The following is a 17,230-nucleotide window of genomic DNA, read 5'->3' as shown; positions in this document are numbered from 1 at the left end:
GATAAATGAAATTTAAATTAACTATTGTTAATTGTTGATAAATTTCATTTAAATTGACTTATTTTTTAAAAAAATTTAATTAATTTGAATTTTTTTGATAAATTCTAGATAATAAATTGTGGTATTTTTGCAAATGAAATAAATTGTGGTATTTTTGCATAAATTCATAGAATTGCTCATATAGTAACATGATTAGGCCCATCCAATTATAACATGTCTGTTTGCACAATATGTGGTATTTTTGCAATTAGGCTTAGATGCATATAGTGGCCCATATGTTTGTTAGATATATGGTATTTTGCCAAATAAAATATTCATAAAATGATAGGTTTTATTTGGGCCCATTAGAAAATGTAAAGTTTAAATTCCTCTCTTGTGGGTGATTCCACTTGTGAAGGCCCATTTGCTTTGCATGACTATAGTGGGCCTAATCAATTAATAATAATTAATAAAACGAAGGTTGAAATTCCTATCTTTTGGACCTTGTATGGAAGATAGGGGGCATTTGTAGTGGGAACGACATACTGGACCCAGCCCTCCTCCATACAAGCCCAATTGTTAAGGCCCATTTACCTGAGTTGGACTTAATTATATTGGTTCATTATATTAGTTAAACCTAAATATTGATTAGCAACAAATTAATTCTAAATTAATTGAATTTGTTTCAATGTGACACTTTAGAATTAATAAGAAATTATAGGACTTTGGTTTTAAAAATTTAATCTGTTTAATTTTTTTTTAGGAAAACCATAGTCATTAATTTTCTAAAAATAAATAATAAAAATACTATTTTTAATTTTATAATGAGCTTATTTTAAGAATTTTATTCGATCTCCACCATTGGTTTAGCATAGCCAATAACTTAATGGGGCTTCAAGGCACTTTGATTCGTCCCCTACGGAAGGTGTTCATTAGTTATTTTGACAAGGTTAGATTTCAAAAGATAGATAATTATAGGTCAAATTCTACTAGACTCACCCCTACGGTGACTACTAGGACTAAATCTATGATTATTGAAATCGTGGGTCTAGCTCATAAAATAAGAGATTTTGTTTTCTTATTTTGATCGAATAGTAGGTTGTTAATAGTGGTGTCCATTATTAAATGAGTTTACAACTCTATTTAACTAGTGGTATTTTTTACTCTCGCCAACCAGGACAAGGGTATCATAGATTAGTTAAAAACCTAAAGAAATAGAGATATGATTGTTTTTGGAATTTTTTCTCATATCTTACATATTTTTGGTATATGTTGTGCTATTTCTTGAAATTTGTGTGAATAGAAGTTTTATTGAGCAAATGTGATTGATTTCTATTTTATTGATAATTTGTAGTTTTAAGCTAAGTAGTGTATGTGTCTACTCCCATCCTTTCTCAACTTTCGATGGAGAAACTCACTGGACAAAACTTCCTTAATTGGAAGCAGAACATCAACATTGTGTTCATATGTGACAACTCTGAATTCGTCATGATTGAGGAATCCCCAGAACGAGCTCCATGTCCACACATTAGTGATGGCATCGTCAATGCTCGTGATGGTACCGTAAATGCTTGGATAGCACCATGTCTGCATGTTCGTGCTCAACTCAACTATGGTCTGACTCAGCTCATGAACGAGCTTCAGATTATTGAACCTGTCATGGGTGGACCTAGTAAAGGAGGAGAAAATAAAACTACTGATGTTGTTGCTGATCTAGCTAAGGCTGAAGCTAATCAAGCTTCGTCTTCGAAAGCTGGAAACAAGAGGAAATGTGGACAAATAAACAACCCCAAGCCTACAAAGGCTGCAAAGACGAGTGCACAACCAACTGCACAGACGCCTAAGGGGAAGAACAAGAAAAACAAGAAAGGTAAAGATAAATGTTTTCACTGCAAAGAAAAGGGGCATTGGAAACAAGATTGCCCCAAGTTTCTAGCAGATAAAAACAAAGGTAATGATTATAGTTCATTTATCTTAGAAACATGTGTTTTAGAGAATGATAACTCCGTTTGGATTATTGATTCTAGAACTACTAACCATGTTTGTAACTCTTTACAGCTTCTTGAATAGTGGGAGGAAGTGAACGAAGGCGGCTTAAAGCTTAAAGTGGGGAATGGAGCGTTCGTTAAGGTCCAAGCTAGAGGAATAGCTCGTCTGAAGTTCGGAAATAAATACTTAATTTTAAAAGATGTATTTTTTATTCCAGATTTTAGTAGAAATTTAATTTCAGTTTCCATGTTGCAATTAGAACGATTTGTTATGACTTTCACAAGTTTTAATATATCTATTTCTTTCAATGGATCACAATTGTGTATTGCATGTTTGGAAAACGGGCTTTATATTCTGCGACCTAACGAACCCCTCGCTCTTAACAATGATTTATTCAAAGTAGCTAAACCTAGGACCAATAAACGTCAAAAGACCGATAACAATAATATGACGTATTTATGGCACATGAGACTAGGTCACATTGGCTATGATAGGATTCAAAGACTTACAAAGGATGGACCTTTGAGGGAACTCACCTTAGGTGAATTACCTGTCTGTGAATCTTGTCTATAAGGCAAACTGACCAAGCGTCCATTCTCTGCAAAGGGCGATAGGGCCAAAGAATCACTTGGTCTTGTGCATTCAGATGTTTGTGGACCTTTGAATATACAAGCCAGGGGTGGTTTTGAGTATTTCGTCACTTTCATTGATGATTACTCTAGATACTCATGTCTTTACCTAGTGCATAGGAAATCAGAAACATTTTCAAAGTTTCAGGAATTCCTAACAATGGCTCAGAACCAATTAGGTAAAACATTAAAGTTATTGCAATCTGATAGGGGTGGAGAATATTTGGATATGCAGTTCCAAGATCATTTAACTGAACTTGGGATTTTATCACAACTTACTGCCCCAGGTACTCCGCAACAAAATGGTGTAGCGGAACGCCGAAACAGAACTTTATTGGAAATGGTTATATGCATGCTTAGTTACTCAACTCTACCAATTTCGTTCTGGGGACATGCAATTGAAACCGCAAATGACATTCTCAATGTCGTGCCATCAAAATCAATCCCCAAAACACCTTTAGAACGCTGGAATGGTCGTGAACCTAGTTTACGCCATTATAGAATCTGGGGGTGTCCTGCTCACGTCCTGAGGAAAAAGGAGGGAAAGCTAGAACCAGAACTGAAGTTTGCATGTTTGTTGGCTATCCTAAAGGTACTCGGGGTGGACTTTTCTATAGTCATTCAGAAAAGAAAGTGTTTACTTCTACAAATGCTACTTTTCTGGAAAATGACTATGTCCAGAACTTTAAACCTCGCAGCAAAGTAGTTTTAGAGGAGATGGTTAAAGAATTGACTCCAACCAATATTCCATCGTCATCAACGCAAGTTGATGATGAAATTCCCACTCTTCATGTACAACCGACGCAAGTCGATTTAAATGAAGAAAGTACCACTGTTCCTGAGCAAACAGTCACGAAGCCTCGTCGTAGTGGGAGGGTTTCGAAGAACCCAGTTCGCTGTGGTTTGGATGGTGAAACCAATATGGTTGTTGGTGACACTAGTGATGATGATCCGTTGTCTTTCAAACAGGCAATGGCTAGCCCTAAAAAGGAACTATGGCTCGAAGCCATCAAACAGGAAATGGAGTCCATGTACTCAAATTCTGTCTGGGATCTTGTGGAAGCACCTAGTGACTTTAGGGCCATTGGGTGCAAGTGGATCTACAAGAAGAAACGAGGTGTTGATGAAAATATCGAGACTTATAAAGCTCGATTAGTGGCAAAGGGTTATACCCAAAGAGAAGGCGTGAACTATGAGGAAACTTTTAGTCCGGTAGCCATGCTCAAATCCATTCGCATCCTCCTATCCATAGCAGCCGCTCTCGACTATGAGATCTGGCAAATGGACGTCAAGACAGCTTTTCTTAATGGAAAGCTTGACGAAGTCATTTATATGGATCAGCCAGAAGAATTTAGAGTATCTGGACAAGAAGGAAAAGTTTGCAAGTTGAATAGGTCCATCTATGGACTTAAGCAAGCTTCTCATTCCTGGAATCTTAGGTTTGATGAAATAATCAAAACCTATGGCTTTGAACAAAATATTGATGAGCCCTGTGTTTACCTCAAATAGTGGTATTCCTGGTTCTTTATGTAGATGATATCTTACTCATTGGAAACAATGTTAAGAAATTATCAGATGTGAAGAATTGGCTGAGCACTCAATTCCATATGAAGGATTTGGGTGAAGCAAGTTATGTTCTAGGTATCCAGATCATCAGGGATAGAAAGAATAAACTTTTAGCTCTATCTCAAGCAGCTTACATTGATAAAGTACTTGAATGTTTCTCAATGACAAATTCCAAGAAAGGACGTCTACTGTCCCCCCATGGAATTCATCTTTCAAATAAGCAGTCTCCCCAGACTCCTGAAGAGGAAGATGCAATGAGAAAAGTTCCATACGCATCTGTAGTTGGAAGTTTGATGTATGCCATGTTGTGTACTAGACCAGACATCTGCTATGCAGTGGGAGTAGTGAGCAGGTATCAGTCAAACCCAGGACCAGAACATTGGATTAAGCATATCCTGAAGTATTTGAGACGGACTAGGGATTATATGTTAGTCTACAAGGGTGGTGTTCTGAACCTTGTAGGCTACACCGATTCAGATTTTCAGACTGATGTCGATGACAGAAAGTCTACTTCTGGAATGGTGTTTACTCTTGGGGGTGGAGCTGTGATTTGGAGAAGCGTAAAGCAGTCTGCAATCTCAGATTCCACCATGGAGGCTGAGTACATAGCCGCATCAGAAGCAGCTAAGGAAATAGTCTGGCTAAAGAAGTTCTATTCAGATCTTGGTGTTATTCCATAAATGGATAAACCGCTTGTGTTGTTTTGTGACAATACAGGAGCGATAGCCAACTCGAAAGAACCTCGAAGTCACAAGAGAAGTAAGCATATATAAAGGAAGTATCACATTATTCAAGAATATGTGGCCAGGGGAGATGTGAAGGTTATGAAGATTGCAACTGAAGACAATCTTGCAGATCCGTTTACAAAGACACTACCTGAATCTACATTTGATAAGCATATCAAGGAGATGGGATTAGTAGAATTAAGGCATTAGTTTCAATTAGTGCAAGTGGGAGTTTGTTGGGGTTTTATGCCCTAATTAAAACCCAAATTCTTTGTAATCTCATTTTATTATCAATAAAAGAATAGAAATCATTTTTTGACTTGGTCAATCACTTTGCTCACATGTTTTATTTTCATGATTATTTGTTTAATTTAAACTTCTATCAAATCCCGAGCATATAGATAATCTTATTTATAGTGACGTAATCACAGTGGAATATAAATATGATTATATGTTCAAAAATAAGTTAGTCCTAAGAATAGTCAGTGCACCGGATTTACACTGACTTGCCAATCTACGATATGATCTACTTACACATTACAGTGTTATGTTCTTTCCAGAACATTAGCAAAGTAGATAAGATCGGATGTATTTGTTACATCGGACAGGACCGATATTGACAGTTGATAAGATAAGTAAACATACCGTTATTATCTATTCTAGTCATATCATATAGTTGACCATAGCTCAATTCAATCTCAATTCTGAGTGGTTAGTATTCTAACTAATTGTATTATTTGAGTTTTTTGACTTGTTCGTTACCAGCTTACCCTACGGACTAGCCCATACTTACATCTTGGGAACTCGGTAGTATAATTGGGTGGGAGTGTTAATCATAGATATGAACATCTATAGCTTCTGATGAAGAAGTGAAACGATGGTTTCCTTTTAGTTTGGTTCAAGGTGTTAAATGATAGAGATCTCATTTCAGTAATTAAATTAGTTTACTGAAATATCATTTACAAGGAACTAAGTGTTTTAAGGATAAAATACAATGAGGGGTAAAACGGTATTTTAGTCCCATCTCATTGTAGACCATCTATAGAGGATTGAGTGACAATTATGGTTGTAACAATGGATAATTAATAGCGTATCTATATTTGTTATAGATCGTTCTATGAATTCAAGAGTGCAATTCCAAGTCTATAGTGGAGTCACGAGGAATTAATCAGTTAGTAAATTTATTTGTTAGATTTATGATAACTTATTGGAGCTTGATTTCATAGGCCCATGGTCCCCATTGTACCTTGGATAAAATCATCTAGATAGTCTCAATTAATTGATTTCATTATCAATTAGAATTATCAAAGTTGACCAGGTCAATTTTGGATAGTTTCACAGAGTTGTGTAATTTTGAGAAGAAAAGAGAAATTATGGCAGATTTATTAATTAAGATAAATTGGTATCTAAATTAATAAATAAATTTAAATCAAGGTTCAAATTATAAATAATTAATTTGATAAAGGATTTAAATAATTATTTAATTAATTAAATCAATAGAAAATAATACAGGCCTCGATTTTAAGTCCAATGGGCTTATAATCAAATGGGAAATTTCACGGGCCTATAGCCCATGATAATTTCGACCTAGGGCTTCAAAATGGCAGTTATTTTATTGATTTCTTAATTAAATTAAATGGCCTAATTGAGTCTATAAAAGGAGTGCTTAGAGAGAAGTAATCAGTTAAGATTTCTAAGAAGTTTGTTAAGTCACAAGTCAGATTTTCTGATAGTTTTAGATTCTCTCTAAACACAAATCCTTTTCTAAGCCTCTTTGTTATTTTCTCTTCTTTTCTCTATATCTATCTCATGTGTTGAGAATTTCCCACACTAGTCTAGGTGGTTCTAAGGATACATTGGAAGATTGTGAAGAAAATAGAAGATCGGTTCAGTTTCTTGATAATACTCTGCGACAGAAACGATACAAGAGTTAGAGAAACTGAAGGAAGGACTCTTAATTCCGCTGCGTATACTGTAAGTATTCTATTCTTTGTTTCTCTATGAATTCAATTTTAGTAACATGTTTTAGGCTATCTCGTATTAATTTGTTTAATATTAGATATACATGAAAATAAATAAAGATCCTGTATAAGCTTTTTCCAACAATAAGTGCATACAATTCTTCAACATACTCCGAGATGGTCTGAGGTTCGAATGGATGGAGGAGTGCGAACAACGTTCCAGCAGTTAAAAGTGCACATGGCCAACCCACCGATCCTCTTAAAGCCCATAGATGGAGAACCCCTCCTCCTCTATATGGCTGTGTCGGAGGGACTCCTCCTGTACTATACAAGCAAGAGACTCCTAAGGGTGGAGTCTAGCTACCCGCTTATGGAGAAGATAACTTCTTGTCTAATGGTGGCCTCTCGGAAATTAAGGCCCTATTTCAAGACGCATCCTATCAAGGTCCTCACTAACCATCCCTTGTAGCAAGTCCTTTAGAAGTGGATTCATCCAGGAGACTCCTTAAAAGGGTTGTTGAACTAAGTCAGTTCGACATCACCTATCACTTGAGGACCGCCATCAAGGGACAGTCACTGGCAGATTTCATCACCGAATGCACAGAAATATATGAGAGACTGGGGTACGCCCCAGTGGTCAGGCCTAAATGGAAGTTGTACGTAGACTGGTCTTCCAATGAGAACGAAGTTGGAGCGGGTCTGATCTTGGTATCCCCTGAAGGACATAGGGTCCACAATTCCGTGAGGTTTGGGTTCAATGCTTCCAAAATGAGGCTGAGTACAAAGCACTGGAGCTTAAGGTCAAGGGCCTCGAGAGCTTCAGCAACTCACATTTGGTAGTCAATCAAGTGCTCGGAGAGTACCAGACCCGGGGGACAAAGATAGCCACTTATCTGGTGAAGGCCCAAGAAATGTTGCAAAGCTTCAATAAATTTACCATACGACAAGGGCCACGGGAACAGAATTCTAATGTTGATGCCCTGGCTAAGCTTGCTCCCACCAAGGATGCTGAGTTGATCAACATAGTCCTTATTGACTATTTGGTCGCTCCAAGCATTTCAGCCCCCGAGGAGGTAGAAGCAGCCCAGCCCCATGATGGCTGGATGGAGCCCATTGTGAAGTATCTTGTCTCCATGGAGTTACCCAGGACAAGAAGGTAATTTGAAAGTTTCTTTATCAGGTTCCTCAGTATGTGATCATGGATAGTAAGTTTTACAGGCGATGATATTCATTGCCCTTGCTCCGATGTGTGTCCAAGCAGGAAGTCGGTCTCATTCTCTGGGAAGTGCATGAAGGCTCTTTTGGGGACCACGCTAGGGGGTAGAACCTTGCCGAGAAAGTCTTGAGACAAGGATACTTTTTGCCCACTATGAATGGTGATGTGATGGATTAAGTCAAGAAGTGTGACTAGTGCCAATGCTTCACCAACATACCCCGATCTCCTCCAAATAAGCTCACTCAGATGACAAGTCCATGGCCCTTCGTAGTCTAGGGCATTGACCTTATCGAGTCCTTGCCCATGGGGAAGGGGGGGAGTGAAGTATGCAATTGTGGCGGTCGACTACTTTATGAAGTGGGTCAAGGCTGAACCTCTTGCTACCATCACATCCAAGGAGGCACTAGATTTCTTCATCAAGAATATCGTTTGTCGCTACGAGCTCCCGAGGAAGATAGTCTCCGACAATGGCCTACAGTTTGACAGTGATTCACGGATTTCTGTCAAAGGCATGGGGTGGTGAAGAGTTTCTCCTTCATACCTCACCCGCAGGCAAATGGACAGGTAGAAGAAGTCAATAAGACGCTTAAAACCACCTTGAACAAAATAATGGAGTAGGCAAAAAAAGCTTGGCCCGAGGAGCTGCCTAAGGCATTGTGGAGTAACCACAACACCGCCAGGACCTCCATTGACCACTGGCGACTAGCCATTCTCCATGGCTTATGGGTACGAAGCCATGCTCCTAGTTGAGGCAGCAATCTCCACGCACCAAAGAGATATGTATGATCAACACAAATCACACTTTACTCTGAGAGTCTCTAGACCTCGTTGAGGAGCTCCGCGAAGCTTCTCATCTTCGAGTAGCGTCCTACCAGCAGAAAGTTGGAAGATATTTTAACTCCAAAGTGAAGGATAGAAAATTTGGGGTCGGAGATTTGGTGTTGCGAAGATTCTTCTTAGCCACCCACGATCGTGGTGCTAGAGTGTTGGGCCATAACTAGGAAGGTCCGTACCAAGTCAAGAGCGTTATATGTCCAGGGACTTACAAACTTGGCCAACTGGGTGGGTAGTAGGTACCCCACACCTGCAATGCTGAGTATCTCCGCCTGTATTACCAGTGATGTGAGCATTGTATTTTTGTTAAAATTTGTAATCAATGTGTAGCCTCCGGGCACAAGTAATGGAAATTATGTAGACAAAACATGGTAGAAAATCTACAAGAATCTGCTTATATTTTAGTTTCCTTTTTATTCTATTTGTCCTATTCTTAGAGCACTCACTCGCTGGCCTGAACAAGTGATCGCAGACAAGTCTACAATCACTTGGGGGCCTGGGGTTAGGGCAACCTCACAGAGTATAGTGTCTCATGGAGGATGACCTAGGAAACTAGGCATATCACGAGCGTAGTAAGCCTAGTGTCAATAGCCAAAGAAAAGAAAAAATATAAGGAACTAATCAAAGTCAGGGGAAGTCCATGGCCTAAAAATCCTAGTAGCACGAGAGCGAACTTAGGTTCAATGGCTGAACCAAATGTAAATACTACAATTATGGTTAAAACTAGCCAAACAATATATAGGTAATTTTCTGGGTGTAATTAATTTGCAGGAGACCCTTTCAAAATTTTCGTAAACTTTTAATAAAAATTAATGTCACAACCATTCTAATTATAATTAACTTATGATGATATTAATTTGAGAAATTCTAAATATTCTTCCCTTTCTTTTTCAATGTTCACCTAACAATATTAAAAGATCAAACAATGAGTCACAAAAGCAGGTACAAAAGTACAGCTTATTAACGACAAACAATACATTTAGTTATTAATTAATGACAAACGGACGACAACATTACTTCGATGCACACAATAAGAAGCAACATATAAATCATAATTCTTCCACCACGTTACTACTACTTGCACTTAGGTAGTGGAGCTCCACACAAGCACGTGTTATGGAAATAAGCCGAGTAATCAAACTTCTGCAAATTTCCACCCATCGGAATCTTCCCACACAACCTGTTATAACTAACATTAAACTGTTGGAACTCTGGCACTGTCAGCTCCGCGGGAATGGAACCCTTTATCTTATTATGGTTAAGATCCAAGAATATCAAGCTATTAGGAAACTTCACCTTAGAAAGATCGAACTCCAACAAGTTCCTCGACAGGTCCACGTGTTGGGTCATGGTCTTATCCGACCCGAATAGGAACGACGCGTCACCTTCAAGCTTGTTCCTTGATAGGTCAATATATGTGAAACCCTTTCTCCCCAACGAAGTTGGTATTTTGCCAGAGAGCTGGTTATGAGAAAGGTAGAGATAGAAATCATTTCCTTTCAATTGTCCGAACGTGTCTGGGATCGGTCCCGTGAGCTTGTTACGGTCCAGACGGAGCCCAGTAAGTTTCGGGAGCAGGCCAATCGATCTCGGGATCGGTCCCGTGAGGGAGTTGAACGCTAGAGAAATAAAATCGAGATTCTTCAGTTGGCCGAGGAAGTCAGGGACCGGGCCTGTGAGTCCAGTGTTGGTGATCATGAGGGACTTTAGGTTTTTGAGCTTGGCAATAGCTAGTGGGATTGGACCCGTGATGTTTGGTTGTTTGTGAAAGTCAAGGTATTCGAGGTACGGAAGGTCGGCGACTTGGGGTGGGATCGGTCCAGATAGGTCGCCATTGTTTGCAAAGAGGGTTTAGATTTGGTGAGTTTTCTCATGGCATTTGAAGCCGTACCAGTAGCAGCAGTCGGATTTTGGGTCCCAAGAGGCGTAGGTGTAAGGGATTTTGAAGGCTTTTTTGATTTGGAGGAGGAGTTTTTTATCGTTTGGGTGGCAGAGCTGAGCTGAGAAAGAAGGCTATTAGGAATATAAGTTGGTTGTTGTAACTGTTTTGGGTTTTTTGTTATTCATTTGGGCCTTTATTATATATAATGGTCCTTTGTGTAATAATAGAGCATATTGAGGTGTTTTCTGTTGAGAAGTGTGTACTGTAACATGGTATCAGAGTTTATTTTTTTATTTTTATTTTTTGTCTGAAACTCTCTTCTTGATATCCAAACCGAAACCCTCTTTTTTCTGAAACCCTCTTCTTGAAACCTTTCTTTGTTTTTTCTGAAACCCTTTTCTTGCAACCGAAACCCTCTTCTTGAAACCCTCTTCTTGGATCCCGTTGCCGCCTCTCTGCTCAGCCACGACCGGTCTCTGCTCAGCCGCCTGGTTCGCGACCGTCCTCCCTGCTCAGTCGTCACCTTCCTCGCTGCCCAGTCGCATGGTTCCTTGCTCATGGCTCGCACCAGATAATCTTAGCCACGAAGCTCCTCTGTCTCCAGCTTGCCCCCTGCGCCGGCCACCGTCCCTGGTGTGTCTCCTTCAGCTCCGACCATGGTGCCTGGTCCTTCTCCGAACCCCAGTGTTGCTGCGCCTCTTGCTGGCTCTTCTTCATCGCCTCCACGTGCCGGTCTGCCAACTGCTCCTTCGCCTCCTTCTCCGGGTCCTCAGCCCCCTACTCCGGCAGCTGTTCTCCCAAGGTGCTCTGCTCCTTCTGGCAATGGTCCTCCGAGCCTTGGCATTCCGTGTGCCTCAACAGCCCCTATCTGTCAACCATCTCAAGTTGATCACATCTATCACTTGGGAACCGGAGACAATCCCAACTTTATGATATCAACTCAGATTTTAACGGGTCAAGAAAATTTTCAGTCATGGAAGAGGGCTGCTTCCATCTCCATTGCTGCCAAAAATAAAACCCAGTTTATAAACGGGTCCCTGCCTCAACCCCCTCCCCATGATCCTTTTTTTCATGCTTGGGTTCAGTGCAATAATATGGTTATGGCTTGGATTTTACAATCTGTTTCTCGTGAAATTGCAGCTAGCATTATGTTTCAAGATTCAGCCACCGCTATGTGGAATGACCTCCATGAGCGATTTAATCAAGGCAATGGTCCTCGCATATTCCAGCTTCAAACTTCAGTCCACACCATCAAACAAGGTGACTCGGATGTCAATTCATACTTTACTCATCTCAAAGCTATTTGGGATGAACTCAAGGAGTTTCAGCCAATTATCCCTTGTTCTTGTGGCTGTAAATGTGGTGCTATTGAAAGATTGCTTGGCTATTATCACAGGGATAAAATAATGCAATTTCTGGCTGGTCTCAATGACTCCTATTCTTCTGTAAGAGCCCAAATTTTGCTCTATGATCCTCTTCCTCCGCTGTCCAAAGTCTTCTCCATGATCTCTCAAGAAGAAAGACAAAGAAGTCTATGCCACACCATTCCTTTCATTGCTGCTACTGCGAGTTCACACACTTCTACCAAGCCTCCTCCATCAAGATCAAAGAAACCGAGACCCACTTGTTCTCATTGTCTCAAGCCGGGTCACTTAGTGGAAAAATGTTTTTTTCTTCATGGGTTTCCTCCTGGGTACGGTGACAAGCGTCGTCAAGATGAAGCTATCAAACCTTCTGTTCATCAAGCTTCCGCTTCTCTTGCTTCTGGGTCGATTTTAGGCAAACCACCTGTGCTGTCCCAAACCGAGCTCAGCCAGCAGCTTAACTCCCTCCTAAGTCAGAATCTTCAGCACACCGTGGCTGCCACAGACACCAATATGCCGATTGCCTCACAAGTCTCTGGTAATCTCGTTGACTTCCCTTCATGTCTGTGGATTGTTGATAGTGGAGCATCTCACCATGTGTGTTACTCCCTTAAATGTTTTAAGACCATTGATAAACATCCTACTGCCACTTTAGTAACTTTACCTAATGGTCATATCATTCCTATTTCTTATTCTGGCACTGTTCAGCTTTCTAGCTGCATTATTTTGACTGATGTTTTATTTGTACCTGATTTTCAGCATAATCTCTTCTCGGTTAATGCTTTCTTGCAACATAGTTCTCACTCTCTAATTTTTTCTGCTTCTGAATGCTTTATTCAGGCACCCTCTCGGACTTCCAAGATTGGGATTGCTAAGAAAATAGGCCGGCTGTTTTACTTTGAACAAGACCGTCAATTCTTACATGTTGTACATTCTGACAGCACTCTTAATACTTGTACTAAAATGGATCAATGGCATTTCCGCCTTGGCCATCCTTCTATGTCAATTTCAAATTCAATAAATAAAACTCTTGTTTTTTCTAACAAGTCTTATGATCATGTTTGCTCTATTTGTCACTTAGCTAAACAAAAACGGCTTCCCTTTGTGTCTAATAATAATCGTGCTCCTAAGCCTTTTGATCTTGTTCATTTTGACATTTGGGGGCCCTTTCATGTTATTAGCATAGAAGGTTACAAGTATTTTCTTACAATAGTTGATGATCATACTCGATTTACATGGATATATTTACTTAAAGCAAAATCTGATGTGCAAACTATTATTCCTCCGTTTTTTTCTCTAATTGCTACTCAATTTTCCATTTCTATTAAAGCTGTTAGATGTGATAATGCAAAAGAACTTAACCTATCTTCTTTCTATGCTTCCAAAGGGATTGAACAATTTCACTCATGTGTTGATCGGCCTCAACAAAATTCCGTGGTTGAACGAAAGCATCAACACATCCTCAATGTTGCTCGGTCATTATTATTTCAATCTCATATTTCTATATCTTATTGGTCATATCTCATTAGCACAGCTGTCTATCTAATTAATAGAACTCCTTCTTTACTTTTAAAGAAAAAGACTTCATTTGAGCTGCTTTATAATAGATTGCCCTCATATGAGCATCTTAGAAACTTTGGTTGCCTTACTTTTGCCTCAACTTTAGATCGAAATAGACATAAATTCTCACCTAGATCTAAAGCTTGTGTTTTTATTGGTTATCCTCATGGAATGAAGGCCTATACTTTGCTTGATATTGAGACTCACCAGATATTTCACTCTAGAGATGTCATCTTCTATGAACATATTTATCCTTTGAAGCATGATAACTCTACTGTGTCTAATGATTCTTTTCTCCTAACTAAAGTGTTTGATACAGGATCTACTCATCCTCAAGTGTCCTCTTCTTTCAATAACGCCCTTGAGGATCCCTCTCATGTGGTTACCACTTCTAAAAGTGGCCGAACTATTTCTCGCCCCTCCTATCTCAAAGACTATGCTTGTAACTTTGTTATTTCTAATTCCTCTACTACTTACCCCTTATCTGATGTTATATCTTATGATAGGTTAAATGATCACTTTCGGGCTGCCATTTTGTCTGCCCATATGGTAGAAGAACCATCCAGTTACAAGCAAGCTTCAAACATTCCAGAGCGGCAGGAAGCTATGCATGATGAACTTCATGCACTTGACCGAAATCACACATGGGAAATTGTCTCTCTTCCTCCTGGCCAGCATGCTATAGGATGCAAATGGCTCTACAAAATCAAATATCAACCAAGTGGAGCCATTGATCGCTACAAGGCCCGGTTGGTTGCCAAAGGCTACAACCAAAAGCAAGGTATTGATTACTCTGACACTTTTGCACCTGTTGCAAAGTTTAATACCCTTAAATTACTTCTTGCTGTTGCTGCCATTAAAAATTGGTCTTTATACCAATTAGATATCAACAATGCTTTCTTACATGGGGACTTAAAAGAAGATGTCTACATGACAATTCCAAAAGGGTATAAATCCCATAGTCCCCTACCAAAAGATGCGGTTTGTAAATTAACCAAAAGTCTTTATGGCTTAAAACAAGCCCCAAGACAATGGTACTACAAACTTAGCACATACCTTATTTCTAGTGGTTTCCGTCAATCTCAATCGGACCACACATTATTCATTAAGAGCTCTTCTAATATCTTTATTGCTCTTCTAATCTATGTTGATGATATTATTATTGGTTCAAATAATGATACTGCTGTCTCTCATTTTAAAGACATGTTACACTCTGTGTTTCAACTAAAAGACCTTGGCCCTTTACGATTCTTCTTAGGCCTTGAGATTGGGCGTTCTCCCAAAGGTATATCTATGTCTCAACGCCCATTTACCTTACAATTATTGAGTGATACAGGTTACTTGGGGGTCAAACCTTCTTCCACTCCAATGGAGCCTAATGCCAAACTCAACAAAGATGAAGGGGATCTCTTAGCTAACCCCACCATTTATAGACGGTTAATCGGTAAACTCATCTACTTAACGATTACTCGTCCTGACATTTCTTTTGCTGTCAACAAGCTAAGTCAATTCTTAGCTTCTCCAAGGACTCCTCATCTCAATGCAGCGCATCGTATCCTTCAATATTTAAAGGGCACTCCAGGCCAAGGCCTCTTTTTTTATGCTCAATCCCCTCCTCACATAAATGCTTATGCTGAAACTAACTTTAACTGTGGAGATCTATCTCTCAAAATTTTTACAGATGCAGATTGGGTTTCTTGTAGTGATACCAGACGATCTGTGTCTGGATACTGTGTCTCCCTTGGACAATCTCTCATCTCATGGAAATCTAAGAAGCAAACCACTGTCTCTCCCTTGGCCAATGCCACATGCGAGATCTCATGGCTTCTCTCCCTTCTGAAGGACTTTGACATTCAGCATTCGCATCCCGCCATTCTCTATTGTGACAACACGGCTGCTATACACATCTCGGAAAACCCGGTGTTTCATGAGAGGACGAAGCATATCGAGATCGATTGTCACCTTATTCGTGAAAGAGTCCAAGATGGCTCCATCAAGCTTATTCATGTCCCCTCAAAACACAACCTTGCTGATGTTCTCACAAAGCCCCTGTTTCCAAATCAGTTTCATGAGCTAATCTCCAAGATGAATGTAAAAAATTTATACTGTTCATCTTGAGGGGGTGTATTAGGAATATAAGTTGGTTGTTGTAACTGTTTCGGGTTTTTTGTTATTCTTTTGGGCCTTTATTATATATAATGGTCCTTTGTGTAATAATAGAGCATATTGAGGTGTTTTCTGTTGAGGAGTGTGTACTGTAACAAAGGCTTGAAAAAGGTGGAGAAGAGGATAAGAGTGAGGAAGAGAATGGAGACTAGTTTTGAGGTTTCCATCATTGAACTTATCATTTTATTATATGCAGAGGGTGTGGATTGAGAGGCTGATATAGTTGTATTTATAGTTCAGGCATCATTCTAATTGTAAATATGTATGTACACAATTAACAAGGGAAATATATATGTGGCGCTAGGAAAAGAATTGCATAAAAAAAAAGTAGAGAGAGAAAAATAATTATGTCTTTTTAATCAGACCATTTTCCTAGTGGTGCTAACATGATTGTGTGGGAACTCAGCTTAAAAGTGATAAATGTACGTTAGAGGAGAATTTTTATCATTAAGCTCAAATTTTGGTTGAAGTAAACTTGTTTAAATTCTTGAAACATACTGATATGATCGACAGGCTCTTTGCTTTTGTTCGTTTATGTTATGTTAGAGCATCTTCCTGATTTTTGTAAAAAATAATGTTATTTTATTGGACATACTTGTCTCTTCCAATTGCAGATCTGAAAATGGGAGGATACATTTAAAGATGGTACTTCTTGTCATGAGACTTCTTGTTAATAATTATAAGAGTGTTTAAAGCTCCATTTTACTCAGACGAAGAATCTGTGTCTTCGTCATTGTAATAAAAATAAAGAATTAAACATTTTCTTAAAATAAAATGAAACTATAATTCTATAAATTAATTTTGGAGATAATGGATAAAAGTTGTTGCGATGGAAAGGGATGTATGAGTATATATGGGACTAGCGATAAAAAAGTTTATCATACAGAAAAGGCAAATGTCATCGTTGATTCTTTAAAATTCACTACCTACCTCTGCCTGCCTGCCTGCCTGCTTGTCAACTGACCGGAACTTTGACAAAAACTTAAGGAGGTGGGACAATATGTTATAACTAGTCCATAAAACGTGCTACAAATTATGCATGTGGAGTATTAATATAGCCACCGACAATTGGAAATGGGTATGTCTTACAAAATAATATAATAAATAAATGAGATAGTAAAAGCAAAAATACTAAATCTTTTTGAACCATATCACACATTTTTTATTTTTGGAAAGCAAAAACCTTCCATTAAAGATTAAACAATAAGTACATGAATACGCTACTACAAAATTGGGTTTTCCCGACACCCAACCACGACAGCCATTGCATAGCGCGACTCTACGCCGACAGTTAAAAACTGTAGGCATAGAAATCCATGCCGACAGTGAATAACTGTCACCATTGCTTTTGACTGTCGT

At 39.1% G+C, this 17,230-nt stretch overlaps 1 protein-coding gene and 1 pseudogene across 1 annotated transcript; one reads left to right on the top strand and one right to left on the bottom strand.

Annotated features, from left to right (window-relative positions):
• Nucleotides 1–9,729: 9,729 nt before the first annotated feature.
• Nucleotides 9,730–16,125, bottom strand: LOC133825322 (polygalacturonase inhibitor-like; annotated as a pseudogene).
• On the top strand, nucleotides 12,261–13,343 carry LOC133823361 (uncharacterized). The gene is made up of 2 exons (XM_062256051.1): nucleotides 12,261–12,683; nucleotides 12,986–13,343. The coding sequence occupies exons 1-2, from the start codon at nucleotides 12,284–12,286 to the stop codon at nucleotides 13,018–13,020; spliced, it is 435 nt and encodes a 144-aa protein (XP_062112035.1). The 5' UTR covers nucleotides 12,261–12,283; the 3' UTR covers nucleotides 13,021–13,343.
• Nucleotides 16,126–17,230: the final 1,105 nt, after the last annotated feature.

This window comes from Humulus lupulus, chromosome 3 (assembly GCF_963169125.1).
Source record: "Humulus lupulus chromosome 3, drHumLupu1.1, whole genome shotgun sequence".
Taxonomy (NCBI): Eukaryota; Viridiplantae; Streptophyta; class Magnoliopsida; order Rosales; family Cannabaceae; genus Humulus; species Humulus lupulus.
This window is presented reverse-complemented; position numbering and strand designations above follow the sequence as displayed.

What these genes read in the sequence shown, in the direction of transcription:
- LOC133823361 (XM_062256051.1), top strand. Translation starts at nt 12,284, where the DNA reads ATGATCTCTCAAGAAGAAAGACAAAGAAGTCTATGCCACACCATTCCT. An exon ending in GATTGCCTCACAAGTCTCTG is followed by an intron (nt 12,684 to 12,985) that starts GTAATCTCGTTG and finishes TGCTTTATTCAG; the next exon opens with GCACCCTCTCGGACTTCCAA.